The sequence below is a fragment of the Leucopleurus acutus genome (genome assembly GCF_964270905.1).
Source record: "Leucopleurus acutus genome assembly, chromosome: 2".
NCBI classification, from domain to species: domain Eukaryota; kingdom Metazoa; phylum Chordata; class Mammalia; order Artiodactyla; family Delphinidae; genus Leucopleurus; species Leucopleurus acutus.
In genome coordinates, this window is record NC_139143.1 from 178,915,344 (window position 1) to 178,929,773 (window position 14,430).

Here is a 14,430-nt window from a genome sequence, read left to right on the forward strand (position 1 = left end):
CTGCTATAGTGAAAGCTGGCTACTATGAATTCTCCCCAACGTTTGTCTGAACGAAGTCTTTGCCTTCCTTTTTGAAAGGTGTTTTCGCTTGGGTATAGGATTCGAGGCTGACAGCTCTTTTCTTTCAATACTTAAATACTGACGCGGGCTGGAGCCTTTGGTAAGTCCTGACGGGAGGACCACAGAGCCGACTTCTGGGGCCTGCAAGGTGGCGGGACACCCCTGAGGGCACCACCCCTGGGCCAAGACATCATTTTAGGACCTTTAGCCCTTAGGAAAGCCCCCTCTGGAAGAACAGGTGGACCCCAGGACAGCTCAGGAGCCAAGCCGAGGGAGGTGGGGAGCCGCAGGCGTGAGAGGCGGGGGCGCCGCGCAGCCTTTCGCCGTACTTCCCTTGCCCCGCCCCTCCGCGCGCCCCGCCCCCAACGCCGGTGGGCGGGGCCCGACCCCCTCCTTAAAGCGGTGGCCCACCTCGGGCGGGGGCTAGTGCTATGCTCGGCTGCGTTCCAGCGGGCTATCGCAGGCCCCCCGCCGCCGCAGTGTCCCGGCTGCTGTCGCCCCCGCAGGCAGCCTCTGGCCCCCCGGGCCGCCCAGGCACCGTGCTGGGCGCCATGGAGATGGGGCGGCCGTGCCCCTCTTCCGAGAGCGCGGCCACACCGATATAGACACGGCCCTAGCGTACGTCCGAGAGCATCCTGGGCGGCCTGGGGCTCCGGCTGGGCGGTGGCGACTGCAGAGGTAATTCCTGGCACCCAGACTCCGTCCCCCTTACCTCCCCCGAGCCATGCACCGGCCGAGGTCAGGACCGACAGCTTCGCCCTCCTGCCGGGGCGCCGACCTCCACTGGCCACCCCGCAGCTCTGTGAACACCCCACTTCTCAGGCCCCGTGCACATCTAGCCCCGGACAGCCGGACAGTGCTTTGTCTTGACTCTTTTCCTCTCCTTTTCCCTCCCCTCAGCAACGTCCCAACCCTGGTCTAGCCTGGAACGACTTGGCTAGCCCCTCTCGGGGGGACTGAAAACGGAGTCTGGCTCTGTGCAGCCCCTGCCTCCTTCCCCTTCCCCGCAGGTTCCGGGTGCGGTCCTGATCTGCAGGAATCCTGCCCTTATGGCCCTGGCACTTCCTGGCATAGTCCCAGATCAGGCTTCGGAACTGGCGGGGATCTGCTTCCTCGTTGCTCTGGGCTGTAGACTGCTGCGTGGAGCTCGGGGTGCGCCGTTCAGTTGGCAGTGCCTCCCGCTTCACCAGGGTGGCCGCGCCTGGGAACCGCAGGAGCTATAGGCAGTAGCTGGGATGGGAGAGTGGGGGTAGTATGGTGTCTAACTGCCCTCTCTGTGCCAGCCTCCGTCCAAGGCCATAGAAGGGAAATTGACACTAACCCACTCCAGGGAACTCAGAGTCTAGAGATGGGAGGGGACACTGAAGAACACTAGGAAAACGGAACGTCAGACCTTGAAGAACTGCTAGTTTTCCAGGGGGAGTAAGAGGAGAAAGGGCATTCCCGGCTGCGCGGGTGGGCAGTGAGTGTGCAAAGGCAATGAGATTTGGCAGTGCTGAGGGTTTTGGAACAGGCAGACCTAGCTAAGTGGAGGGTTTGTGTATGGGGGTAGGGGGACATCTGTCATCAGTCTGATGCCATCTGAAATGTTTATAACGTGCCTCACAGGGACATAGTGAGGGCTCAGCAATGTTAGCTGTTACTGTTAGTAGTAGTAGTAGTAGCAGTATTATCATTAGCACCATGTACCATCTTTTACTTTGAGGTCCTCAGAGTGAAATGATTCACAGCACAGATCTGAAACAAAACAAGAATATGCATGCATCTCATATGCTATCTAGATCACCTGACTGCCTCTCTGTGACAACTCTGGTCTTCTTTTTTTTTTTAATTTAATTTTTTATTGAAGTCTAGTTGATTTACAATGTTGTGTTAGTTTCAGGTGTACAGCAAAGTGATTTAGTTATATATGTATAACTAAATATGTATATACATATTTCTTTTTCAGATTCCTTTCCATTATAGGTTATTACAAGATACTGAGTATAGTTCCCTGTGCTATACAGTAGGTCCTTGCTGGTTATCTATTTTATATATATTAGTGTGTATATGTTAATCTGAAACTCCCAATTTATCCCAACCCCTTCCCCCTTTGGTAACCATAAGTTTGTTTTCGGTCTGTGAGTCTATTTCTGTTTTTTTTTTTTTTTTTTTTTTTTTTGCGGTACGCGGGCCTCTCACTGTTGTGGCCTCTCCCGTTGCGGAGCACAGGCTCCGGACGCGCAGGCTCAGCGGCCATGGCTCACGGGCCCAGCCGCTCCGCAGCATGTGCGATCTTCCCGGACCGGGGCACGAACCCGTGTCCCCAGCATCGGCAGGTGGACTCTCAACCACTGCGCCACCAGGGAAGCCCCGGGCTTTCTCTAGTTGCGGAGAGCGGGGGCTACTCTTTGTCGCGGTGTGCGGGCTTCTCATTGCAGTGGCTTCTCTTGTTGCAGAGCTTGGGCTCTAGGTGCGCAGGCTTCAGTAGTTGTGGCATGTGGGTTCAGTAGTTGTGGCACGTGGGCTCAGCAGTTGTGGCTCACGGGCTCTAGAGCACAGGCTCAGTAGTTGTGGCACACGGGCTTAGTTGCTCCACAGCATGTGGGATCTTCCCAGACCAGGGCTTGAACCCCTGTCCCCTGCATTGGCAGGTGGCTTCTTAACCACTGCTCCACCAGGGAAGCCCCCACCTGGGATTCTTAATGGGGGTGGGGAGAAAAGTATTTGATTAACTCACTCCTGACTCACACAGGCGGCACAACACCAGCCTTTTCTCAATGGGTTATTTCTCTGATGGAAATATCTTGCCTTTCCTTCCCTGGGGCCCCGGTTGAGGCCTCTTGCTCTCTTTCCTGAATTCCTGCCGCAGCCTCGCCATTTGCCCTGTTTCCAGACCTGTCCCTGAGGTTTTTGTGTGTGCTTCATTCAGAGTCATCTTGCAAAACTGCAAAGCTGACAACTTAGCTCGCTGGCTGAAAAGTGTTCAGAGTCTCCCCGTGGCCCCCTGAAGTCAGATTCTAAGGGGTGCACTCAGGGCCCTTTGTATCCATCTGGTCTGTGGCCCCTTCTCTTGCCTTGTGTGCCCCGTGGACCTGGTGTTCTAGATCCATGGGGTCGCAGGCATGGCTCCTCACACGCCACGTTCTTGCCTCTGGGCGGCCTCTGACTGGCCCTGGAGATTCAGATTCTAAGAAAGCCTTCCCTGAACTCCCAGGACTCCTCTCCCACCTTGTGCTTATCCCGGCCTCACTTACTCTATAGTGGCCCCTTAGACTGTGCGTCCTTGATGGCAGGGATCCACTGCTGGCCTTCCTTATCCAGCCCTTAGCGCCAGGCGTGGCACACCCAGTTGTCTGGTAAATAGTCATCGTGATAACATTAGCAGCTCATAATGAGCAAATCTATCAAAGTTCTGATCAATCCTTGGGGCCTCCTGACAAGATATCACTCAATTTACAGTTGAGGGGATTGAGGCTCAGAGAGTTTAAATAACTTGGTTAGGGTCACAGAGCTCGAACTGGCAGAGCTGGGGTGTGAACCCAGGTCTGTCTCTTAACCATTACACTAGATCCTCTCCAGAATTTGGTAAACTGACTTGGACTTCCATTTCTCTCCTCCCAAAGTGAAAATCACCACCAAGGCCAATCCAGTGGGTGAAAAGTCTCTGAAACCTGACAGCCTCTGGTCCCAGCTGGAGACGTCACTGAAGTGGATGCAGTGCCCCCGAGTGGACCTCTTTTACCTGCACGTGCCAGACCACGGCACCCCCATGGAAGAGACACTGCGTGCCTGCCACCAGCTGCACCAGGAGGTGAGGGCGGCCCCCCAGCTCCTCTGCTTGACCTGTCATTGCCCAGGAGAGTGGAGGCTCCAGAGCTGTCCCAGAGCAGAGCTGGGGACAGACCCCACTCCCAGGGTCCCCAGCCAGTCTCTCCTTCCTGGTGTTCTGGGCTGCAGTGGGTTCTGACCTTGGCCTCTCCCCCGCAGGGCAAGTTGGCCTCTCCAACCATGCCGCCTGGGAAGTGGCCGAGATCTGTACCCTGTGCAAGAGCAACAACTGGATCCTGCCCACCGTGTACCAGGTGAGGCCGGGGCTGCAGAGGCCTCTGTCTCCTGGGTGCCTGCTGATCCCGGGTCCTCGCGGCTCCCCCTCCCCGTGCCCTCTCCATAGCAGCCACTCCCCTGCTCACAGCCTGTAGATGGCTCCCAGGTACCCTCAGCCTGGCAAACAGGCGCCTGCTCTCTCCGGCTCTGGCTCCCCTTCCTGCCTGCTTCTCGCTCTGCAGTCAGCCTGGAACACTCCTCCCTGCTCTCCCTGGAAGGAGTGCCCAGGTCTCACTTAGATGCCTCTTCCTCTGGAAGCCTTTCCTGACAGCCCAGAGGAGCCTGAGATCTCAGGTCCTCCTTTTCTCCTCCTCATTCGTTCAGCAAATGTTTGTGCACCTACTTGCTGCCAGGCAGTGGTCACAGAACTTACTAGTGTGTTACGATTGTCTCTTTGGTTGAATGTTTGCTAACACTCTAGCTCACTATTAAACCTCTGAGCGCAGCCGCTTTGTCCTTTGGCTTGTGGATGGAAATCCAGTATCCAGGCCATAGGTGGTGCTCAGAAATGTTGGCTGAAGGATGAATTTTCCTTGGGCGTGAGCCCTCTCCACCAGCGCCACTAAGTATCTGCCTGATTGTTAAGGTCTGAACTGAGGTTCTCCACAGGAAAATTTGGGGTCCCATGCGCCCTCTCCAGCTGGCCCTTCTGCCTGCAGGGCATGTACAACGCCACCACCCAGCAAGTGGAGACAGAGCTCTTCCCCTGCCTCAGGACTGAGGTTCTACGCCTAAAACCCTTTGGCTGGTATGGGGTGTGGGCTGCTGTGGGGACGGGCTCACCCCGGGTGAAAGGGTCTTCCTGGCCGTGTTTCTGCTTGTTCCTGACCCTGGGGATGCCTGGTCCCAGACCTGGGAAGCAGGGAGGGGTTTGACAGGAGGCTGGGCTGGGTCCTCCATCCCTCCTGGGTCCCCCACCATCACCCCCACTTCCAGTCCAGAGCAGCCTCTGGGAGCAGTGCCAGGGGATCTGATTACAGCCTTCCCGCAGGGGGCCTGCTGACTGGCAAGTACAAGGATGGGGACAAGGATGGGTAACAACCTGTGGGCCGTTTCTTTGGGACCAATTGGGCAGAGATCTACAGGAATCGGTGAGCTGGGCATGGGCTGCGTCAGGGTGGGAGGTGGCATGGGTCCCCTTAGTCTGCAATGGGGAGTCCCTGGGGCTGCTTTCTTGGTGGCCAGGACCTCCCCCTGTGCTCAGACCTTTGCCCCTGGATCCCTACCAGCTTTACTGAGAAATTTACCCCTAAAATTTCGCCAGTGTCTCTGGGGAGTGATTGGGGGCCTGGATTGGGAATGCGTAGAGCTCTGGACCTTCCACCAGGCCTGTGAGGCTATGTCTTTTCCCTGGGAAGAGCCTACTCCCTGCCCACAGAGGGAGAAGAAACCTTGGATTGGAACTTGGGATTCCTGGGGCTTGATGCTGGCCTGTCACCTGGGGCAACTGAGTCTAAGTTTTGTAAACTCTTGGCAATAACACTGTCATCAATGTCTAAAGTTATAGTTGACCATCTGTTGGGACTAGCCTTCTTCCCTTCCTTTTTTTCATTTTTGCAAATTTCATTTTGCATTTATCAAAGTAATACATGCCCACAGTTAGAAGCAAGCCCTTTTCAAGTCGCACTCCTCCAAGGTGATGCTTTTTAATTCCTACAGCTTTCCTTCCCTCTGGCATTTACTGTGAGATCTCTGATGCATACACTTTACTGCTATTCCTTAATTTATCAAATTTAGACATTATCTGTGGACTGCTGGAAAGTTCCTAACCTTTCAAGATTTATAGAAGCTGAGTCTCCAAGGCTTCAATGCTAGTTTTGTTGAAATGGCCCAGGACTTTTTAAAATTAATTAGTTAATTTATTTTTGACTGCAGTGGGTCTTCGTTGCTGCACGTGGGCTTCCTCTAGTTGCGGCGAGTGGGGGCTACTCTTTGTTGCGGTGCACAGGCTTATCATTGCGGTGGCTTCTCTTGTTGCGAAGCACTGGCTCTAGGTGCACAGGCTCAGTAGTTGTGGCTCACGGGCTCAGTAGTTGTGGCACGTGGGCTCAGTAGTTGTGGCTCATAGGCTCTAGAGTGCAGGCTCAGTAGTTGTGGCACACGGGCTTAGTTGCTCCGCAGCATGAGGGATCTTCCTGGACCAGGGATCGAACCTGTGTCCCCTGCATTGGCAGGCAGATTCTTAACCACTGCACCACCAGGGAAGCCCCCTGCCAGGGTTTCTGATTGTCTGGCCAGGTTTAGGAGCCATCGCTCTAAGCAGTGTCTCTCAAGGAGCTCGTCACACCACCAGCGCTTAGGCCTCACCCCTGGAGGCTCCTGGTTGATAGTTTTCACCTTCTCTGCTCTACTTAGTTGACAGAGCACTGCAGGTCCATCATCTCCTTTACATTTTGCACTCACCACATGGGGCTGGCTCGGGGTGTTTCCTCACTGAGCAGATAAGTGAAGGCAGGTGACTGAGCCAAGGCCAGAGCTGGGACTGGAGCCAGGACTTGTCCTGTCTGTGACCCGGGGCACAAAGGTGTGGTGCTGTGGACACTCCTGGTTCCCAACTTGGGGAGTTGTGTCGTTCGCATCCGGTGAGCATGTTCAATGCAAGGATCCTTGCCCACTGCATCCCCGCTGCTCCTACCACTGGGTTGAAATCACCCCGGTGAGGGGCCCAGAAATCCACATGCATTCTGCTGCTCAGGGAAACAAAACCTCCATTTGAGACGGTCCCTCAGTGCCTCAGGGACCAGTGACCTGCAGGAATCCCAGCGTCCTGACCCGTGCCACCCTCTCCACTCACCCAGCTTCTGGAAGCACTACTTCGAGGCTGTTGCCTTGGTGGGGAAGGCCTGCAGGCTGCGTATGGCCCCAGTGCCCCCAGCATGACCTCGGCCGCCCTCTGGTGGAGGTACCACCACTCCCAGCTCCAGGTAGGAAGGAGGAAGTGAGAGAGGGCTGCGTGATTATTTCATGATTTCTGGATTATTCCTTTTCCTTTTCTGAAATGTCTCCATGGCCCAGGTCTTTTGGGTGGTATTCCTGTTCTTAGAGAAGTTTATTAAGTGTCACATTACAAACACTACTGGCCCTAGTAAGTATAATTATCCCAACTTTACGTATGAGTAAACTGGCTCAGAGGCCACTTCACCTAACTGTGGGTACATGAGATAGGGCAGAAGCTATGTGTGATGCTGAAACCTACATTTTTTCAGCATTAGCATTTATCTGTCTCTGGCTGCCTGCTCTGCAGAGGCCAACTCCATGTCCCTGGCAGGGCTGCCCTCTCCCTGCCATCCCACTTTCCCAACAACTTCCTCCAACTTGGGCATCACATACTAATGGTGGCTCTTTCTCGAGCCCCTGTTAAGTGCTAGGCCTGAAGCAAACTTTATGAAATTTTAGGGAATTCCCTGGCGGTCCAGTGGTTAGGACTCTGCGTTTCCACTGCAGGGGGCATGGATTCGATCCCTGGTTAGGGAACCAAGATCCAGCATGCTGCAAGGCACGGCCAAAAAAAAAAACCTCCCACAACCACCCTGCAAAGTAAAGGAAGCCTGAAGCTTAGGGAGGTCACACGACTAACCCAAGCCCTCCAAGCTGCCGAGCAGCAGAGGGGAACTCGGGTCTGCCTGCGTGCGTCTAGGGAAGCAGGGCCGTAGAGCTGTTCGAAGGCAATGTAAGTTCGTGCGGAATAATATAGGGTGTAGACTTCGGATTGCAGGTCTTGGCAGGGGCAGGGTGGGAGTGGGTGTGTGTGACTGGAGTCACTGTGGCGCGCTAGTGTGTTGATGTCTGGCCGTCTCCCCTTGCAGGGCGTTCAGGGGGACGCAGTCATCCTGGGCATGTCCAGCATGAAGCAGCTAGAACAGAACTTGGTGGCTGCTGAGGGAGAGCCCCTGGAGCCGGCCGTCATGCAGGCCTTTGATCAGGCCTGGCACCTGTCTGCCAATGAATGTCCTAACTACCTCCACCAGGCCTAGTCCTGACTTGGGGTGGCAGAGGACACACTCCATCTATCATCTCTTTTATTCTCTCAACCAATCAGTTCTGACTTTAAGCTGCTTTACGTAGCTAGTTCTTTCCTCACAGTCCCAGTTCACAAACTGTTTGTCTCCTATGTTCTTGTTAATACTCCCAGTTGCCTTCATCATGTAAAAAGCCCAGGGCCTCAGGCATTTCCTGTCTGAGTAAAGAGGCACTAACCTGGCTGGAGCCAGGCCCACAGTGAATCTGGTGAATCTGTTTCCTCTGCAGCCTGCAGGCTGTTTCTCGTCCTCCCACAGGCTTGGTGAGAAGGGGGCAGGAGTAGGGATTAGTTTTCAAAGGGCAGAGGCGGTGGGAGGGTCTCCCAGCCTCCTGCCCTGAACCCAGTGTGACCTCTCAACATCGGGGCTGCAGGTGGCCCTCATGCTTCTACACGCGACAGAAAAGAAGAGGGCCATACACCCTGAGGTAGATTTTCTCCCGTTCAGAATTACCTCATTAAATACTTATAAACAGAACAATCTGGGCAAAAACCTACCACCTGAAGCCACCACCCAGAAGCCTAAAACCTCCCAGGATGCAGTGGAATGTTTTTTACATTCATTCAGTTTCGGCAGTGGCTTTATTTTTGCTTTAGCCAACACGTCCTGTCTCCTGGTCATCCACAAGTTTCTCGGCCCTGGTTTTGGGGGTTGCGGGTGGGAAAGAGAATAGAGAGTAGGGGTAGGAGGGCGGCAGGCAGGGTGCCTGTTTTCCTCAAACAAATCCCAGTTTCAAGCCAGGGGCGCCGAGGGCCAGAGGAAAGGAGAAGGCGGTTCCTCTTGTGCTCCCAGGGCCGCCCGGCCAGTGGTCACACAGGAGCCAGTGCTGGAAACTGGCTTGAGGTGAACTAAGAATCCTGGGGGTCCAAACCAAAGCCCAAACCCAAGGGTTTTTTCCTAGAAAAGTCCCTTTTGGAGGAGACACCCTGCTGACAAAGTTTCATTATTTATAGGATAGTCTGTCCCTGTCACCCTCCCTTGCGTGCATCCGCAGCAAAATACAAGGCAGCTACCCCGAGAGGGCTGCGGCAGTCTCACGCCGTCCAGTCCAGACAAGGCTGGAGCAGGCCCGGAGGTCCCGTCCCAAGTGCACGTCAGCTGTCATCATCTTCCTCTGATTCTACTTCCGACTCGGGCGCGCTCTCTGGCAAGTCATCTCCCATCTGCTGGAACCTTCCGGACTCCGCGTCCCACACGTACTTGATAGTCACCTTGAACTCGGCCATTTCGTACCTGAAAAGCTTCTGCCAGAGGCGAAGGGACCCAAAGGTCAGGAGGAGCGAGATGGGTCAGAGGAGTCTGCGGCCCCTCCCACCGCAGCTGCGGACGCCTGGGGCAGAGGGAACTCACCAGGACACGGGCCTGCTCCGGGGTCAGCACATCGCCCTCCTTGCACACCTCGTAGTCGGACAGCAGGGTCACCACACCTACAGAGAAGGGGGCCCCCAGGCAGTTACTCTGGCACAGAGGCCTGTGCAGGGCCAGAGGAACTGGGCCGGCCCCCTGCCCCCAGGCTTCCAGCAGCACTGGGGCAGGGGTTCATCAGTGAGCATTCAGCCGCCCAGGAGGGTTTTTGGGGGGCAGTGACGACTCCTTCCTTCCTTGCCCTGTAACTGCTGTATTCTAGCTGTAACTTACTGTCCACATTCACCCCAGCTGTCAGGCGGGCGCTGTTAGTCCTGTTTTCACATGAGAAAATGGAGGCCGGTACAAATTGGGGGTGAGGGGGGAGTTGTCTGGCTTGGAAACCTGCGCTCTCTGCCGCTCGGCTGTGACCTTTCCGCTCTGGGGACGCCCCTGTACCTTTCTTGAGGGCCGTGGGCAGGCCCAGCTGCCTCAGCTGTGGCTCCATGGAGTGCGGGAACTGCTCCAGGGGCCCCGGGTCCAGGCTCACGGTGAAAGTGGCTTTGTTCCCAGCTCGGGCGTAGTCCATCTCCGTGTATTTCGTGAACCACCTGAGGGGAAGGAGAAGTGGCAGGAGGGCAGGTTTCCGCCTGGGCCTCGCCTCACCGCCCTTCCTCCTCGGCTCAGCCTGGAGATCCGAGCCCAGGAGAACAGAGACTCCGTAACGGGATTCCAGGAACCAGGAACCAGGTTTTACTCAGTGCCTCTACTGTACAAAGTCCTGGGCTATTCCCTCCCCGGAGACCTCGCCAACCTTTCCCTTCCCACCGCTCCTCCAGGGCACTTACTCGTTCACTTCCTCCTTAGTGCGATTGGTGAAAAGGAGACCAACTTCACCCCTCAACTTCTTGCTGACCTACAGAACCAAAGTGGGGTGGGGTCGGTCACATTAGAGCAGCGGTTCTCAACTGGGGACCATTTTGCCGGCCCCGCCCCCTCATCTGGCAACACGTGGAGACATTTTTGGTCACAGCTGGAGGGGGGCAGCACTACTCTCTGGGTGTGGAGGTTAAAGGAGAACCGAGCTTTAAGCCCACCCCGGGCTGCCAGATGGCTGCAGGTGGCATCATGTGACAGCAGCGGAGAAGGCAGCCTGGCCTCGGCCCCTCCCTGTGAGGGCCAGAGACTCACCTGATGCAGATTGTCTTTGTACTCGTCAGATGGGCTTCGACCCAGGGCCACCATCATCACTTTGTTTTTGCCAAAGAACATCCTACAGAGAAAAACAGGGGTCTGTGAAGGAAGCGCCCCGCCCTGCCCTCACTTCAGTGCAAACCAGCTTCAGTCCCCGGAGCCCGAGCCAAGGCCCAGGCTGTTTTGTAGCAGAAGGTGTGGCCAGAGGCTCCACTCTTCCACGCAGCCCTGCTCACTTTGTCGCCAGCCCAGGGTCCCTCTCATTATTTTCCTGCACAGACCCTGAAACTCACATTCTGTCTCAGCCCACTGTGAGTGCGTCTGGATATGTGGAAGGGGCCTGTTTAATGGTCTGAACCAGAACGGGTGGGATGTTCCTTAAGGGACCAGACCCCAGGGTTCAGGGACAGTTAAAGAGCGCCCCTCAGCGGGGATGGGGGCGTGGCACTTTGTCCTTATTAAGGCGCCTCCTGTGACCGAGGTCACTAACCGCCCCTGTGCTTTGCAAGCAGCCTGGCCCCTCCGCACTCGGGCCCTTCTCCCACTGCCCGCTCACCGGCTGTGCTTCCAGGCACTGCGGACGTCCTTCAGCTTGCTGTTCCTCATGTTGGCCACGGAGAAGACGAAGAGGTACTTGTATGTGTCCACACATTTCCGAAGCTGCAAGACAATTCATGGGGCTCTGGAGTCCAAGGGGCAGCAGGGGTTGGGCAGTACTCTGGCCTCAGGTGGGAAAGAGACTGCTCCAGGTCTCTTACAACTGAGGATGTTTAGAGCCTCTAACCTGGTTGTTTCCTCCTTGCCTCTGCTACTGAAGCCAGGATACTAAGTACAGGGGCTGCCCTGACGCAAAGCAGTCGTGATGGCAAAGTGCGGGGGAGGCTGAGCCACGGGTCAAGAGCCCACCGTCTCCCCAGGTTTCCGACTTACGGTGGCCACCGCTGCAACTGACCACTTCTCTTTGTCCAGTAATTGCTGACGATCTAGAAACCTAGCTACACTAGGAAGTCTCCTGCTATATGGAAACATGTAAAGTCTTGTCATTTAGTCATAAGGGGAGGCGGCTCATCAGCCCTGCGGCGCCCACGTTGTTGGCTGCAGCCACGATGAAGTGGTCTCAAGGAAAATGGCATCTTCGTGCTGGAGGAAACTCCGCTCTCACCCAGCCTGCAGCCTGATGCAGTGCAGACACTGGCTTGGTGCATTTACCCACACCTGGTAACTCCCTGGCTTTCTTTTACATCGGGCAGACTAACAAATCTCTGCAAGCTTCAGTTACCAGACTGCAAAACAGCGATAACTTCCCCTCGCATCTACCTCACGGGGGTGCTTCACATGTGAAACAGCGCCGTGCAGGGCAGAGTAAGGGCTCAATCAAGCTGGAAACCGTCACTGTGGGAGTTTTTGTTGGTGCTGCTGCTGGAGAAAAAAGGGCTGGATCAGCACCTTTTTTTTTTCTCCCCCAAACAGTATGTTTCCCTGACAAACAGCCCTACACACACGTTTATAAACCAAATATAAGGTCTGGAAAAATAAAAAGAACACGCTCTTACCTCTTCTATCAAGTTCTGTTTCAGTTCTAAGCCTTTCTTGGCGGTTTTGGTGAGGGAGACTAATACAAAGAAAAAAAGGGGGAGATGATGAGAGGCAAATCCGGATGTCCCGGAGACTCTTTCTTCCCCCCTTTGGTAGCCCAGCTGGACCAAGCCAATCTGAGAAAAGGTAGCAAGGCTTTTGTGGACACCACTTCTGGCATGCAAGTCTACTCCCAGGGTCTCCAGAGTGCCTGCTCGCTACTGTTCCCGAGCCTGAAGGTCCCTTCCCATCTTTCCTGTTACTCAGACAAACTAGGTATTCCTTAGCTCCCCTGAGGTGAAGCGAAAACTCCCTACTGAGGTGTGGAGGCTCTGGGGGCCCTGCCAGTGGCTGAGCTAGCTGCTGGCTGAGGCGCGTCCCTGTGCTGCTGTGGTACACAGAGACCATCTGTGGCTGCTCTGGGCTGGGGACTGTATCTCCTCTGCTACACCCTGTCTTGCAGTTTGGACCCATGGATGCAGCAGCGCGTCTTTGGGGAAGGACAAGCACCTCTTCTCCAACAACAGCTGGGGCCCAATTTGCCCCTTAACCAGAAGGGTTTGACATTTGCCAGATCTGACCAGGGCTCCCTCCACAGAACCCAATCATTCCACAAACGCTTAACAGAGCATCAAATGCAAAGCCCTGGGTCCTAGGAGGAGGCCGCTTCTTATTCATCCTGCTGGCACTCAGTCAGTCCCTCTTCACGAAGCACACGTCTAGAAAGGTAATCATGCCATTCAGGGGCACGTGCAGCACAGGAGGGCAAACAAAATACAGTTGTCCATTTTCCAATATTTCCACTGCTACAACTGTGGACCTAGCCAGCACCATGCTCTCTTGGATTACTGCTAGTCTCGCTGCTTCCACCCCTGCACACTGCCCCCACCTTCCCTGTCTATTCTCAACAAAGCAACTAGGGTGATCTTTTTAAAAGTAAAGTTGAACCTCATCATTCCTCTGCTCGAGCTCTCTCCTCCCGTTTCACCTGCGTGTGAAAGCCAGTTCCTTGCAAAGGTCTTTCAAGCCCCGCACACTCTGCCCAATTCCCTCTCCCTCCTTTTTGCTCACTCTGCCCTGGCCACGCTGGCCTCTTGCCCCAGAACATGTCAAACATGCTCCCGCTTCAGGGCCTTTGCCCTTCGTGTTCCCTCTCCTGGGACCACCACCCTTCCAGGTAACTCCATGGGTTGCTTATTTACTTTCAAGTTCCTGCTCATTTGTCATCTCAACAGAGACCTTCTCTGGCCACACTGCACAAAAGAACATCAACTTCTCTTTCTCTCTTACTCCACGGGACTTACCACTATCTGAATTTACTGATTCGATTTTCGGTACCTTGGGAGGATATACTTCCCATAACTAAAATATTAAGCTTGATGAAGGCTCTAGGCCTTCCTTGTTGTAACTGCTGTATCCTTCGACACCTAGAGAGTGCCAGATCCCTCTCTAGTTTGTTGAGTGAATGTGCTAGAGAGCCGGAGTGAGAGAGACTCACCATAGTAGAGGCAGTCAGGAATACTCTCCTAGGAGGTATCCTACGAACTGCCAACTGAGAAAGAGCCAGCCATACAAAGACCGGGGCACAAGCATGCCAGACAGAAGCAACTTCAAGTACGTACTTAGGGATAAACCTGGGTTGAGGGGAAGGCGGTAGGGTGGGGGGAGCGCGGAGAGCTAAGACAGATGGGCTGAGGTAGGAAAAGGTGGGCCAAGGCGAGATCGGGCGCGGCCTGGGTGTTCAGAGGCTGTTCCCCGACCAGCCGGCCTTGGACAAACTCCGGAAGCCTGGCAAAGCAGTCTCCACTCCCTGACCCGACCCGGCTCCAGCCCCCACCCCCGTGCTTCCCCCGCGAAGCCCCTACCGCAGGTGACAGCCAGCCCGCGAATTCCTCACCGGGTCCCAAGACCCCGTTTGCCCACCTTTCTTGTCGCGCTTGGATTTGGGCATCGCGCTGCAGCCACGTGCGGCGGAAGACGGTGCTGCCTATTAGGACCTCGGCGGCGCTGGGGCCTCTGGGACGGCCCTCGGGGGCTGCCCTTGCGCGTGCCTGACCCAATCTGCGCTGAGGCCCGCCTCTCCCTGCCCCGCCGCCGCCTGCGCTCTCCCTCGAGTCTCCAGAGCGACTTCCTGCGCGGGCGGGGGATCCCA

The 14,430-nt window shown here is 55.4% G+C and overlaps 2 protein-coding genes across 2 annotated transcripts; one reads left to right on the forward strand and one right to left on the reverse strand.

The window, feature by feature from the left end:
• Positions 1-491: 491 nt before the first annotated feature.
• Positions 492-8,434, forward strand: LOC309975065 (aflatoxin B1 aldehyde reductase member 2-like; the record flags this gene model as incomplete). The annotated part of the gene is made up of 6 exons (XM_082859979.1): positions 492-645; positions 3,666-3,853; positions 3,900-4,124; positions 4,806-4,894; positions 5,138-5,237; positions 7,953-8,434. 6 exons carry the CDS (start codon positions 492-494, stop codon positions 8,118-8,120), a joined length of 924 nt encoding a protein of 307 aa, XP_082716105.1. The 3' UTR covers positions 8,121-8,434.
• Positions 8,435-8,745: 311 nt separating this feature from the next.
• Positions 8,746-14,416, reverse strand: MRTO4 (MRT4 homolog, ribosome maturation factor). Its single transcript, XM_082832436.1, has 8 exons — positions 14,202-14,416; positions 12,257-12,315; positions 11,260-11,363; positions 10,701-10,782; positions 10,358-10,425; positions 9,969-10,120; positions 9,516-9,592; positions 8,746-9,409 (listed from the first exon to the last, which is right to left on the reverse strand). The coding sequence occupies exons 1-8, from the start codon at positions 14,227-14,229 to the stop codon at positions 9,260-9,262; spliced, it is 720 nt and encodes a 239-aa protein (XP_082688562.1). The 5' UTR covers positions 14,230-14,416; the 3' UTR covers positions 8,746-9,259.
• Positions 14,417-14,430: the final 14 nt, after the last annotated feature.

Excerpts from the sequence above, each read along its gene's own strand:
- MRTO4 (XM_082832436.1), bottom strand. The coding sequence starts at position 14,229 with ATGCCCAAATCCAAGCGCGACAAGAAAG. Across the intron at positions 11,364-12,256 it reads AACAGAACTTGATAGAAGAG|CTTCGGAAATGTGTGGACAC; the intron begins GTAAGAGCGTGT and ends ATTGTCTTGCAG. Across the intron at positions 9,593-9,968 it reads GCCCACGGCCCTCAAGAAAG|GTGTGGTGACCCTGCTGTCC; the intron begins GTACAGGGGCGT and ends CCTTCTCTGTAG.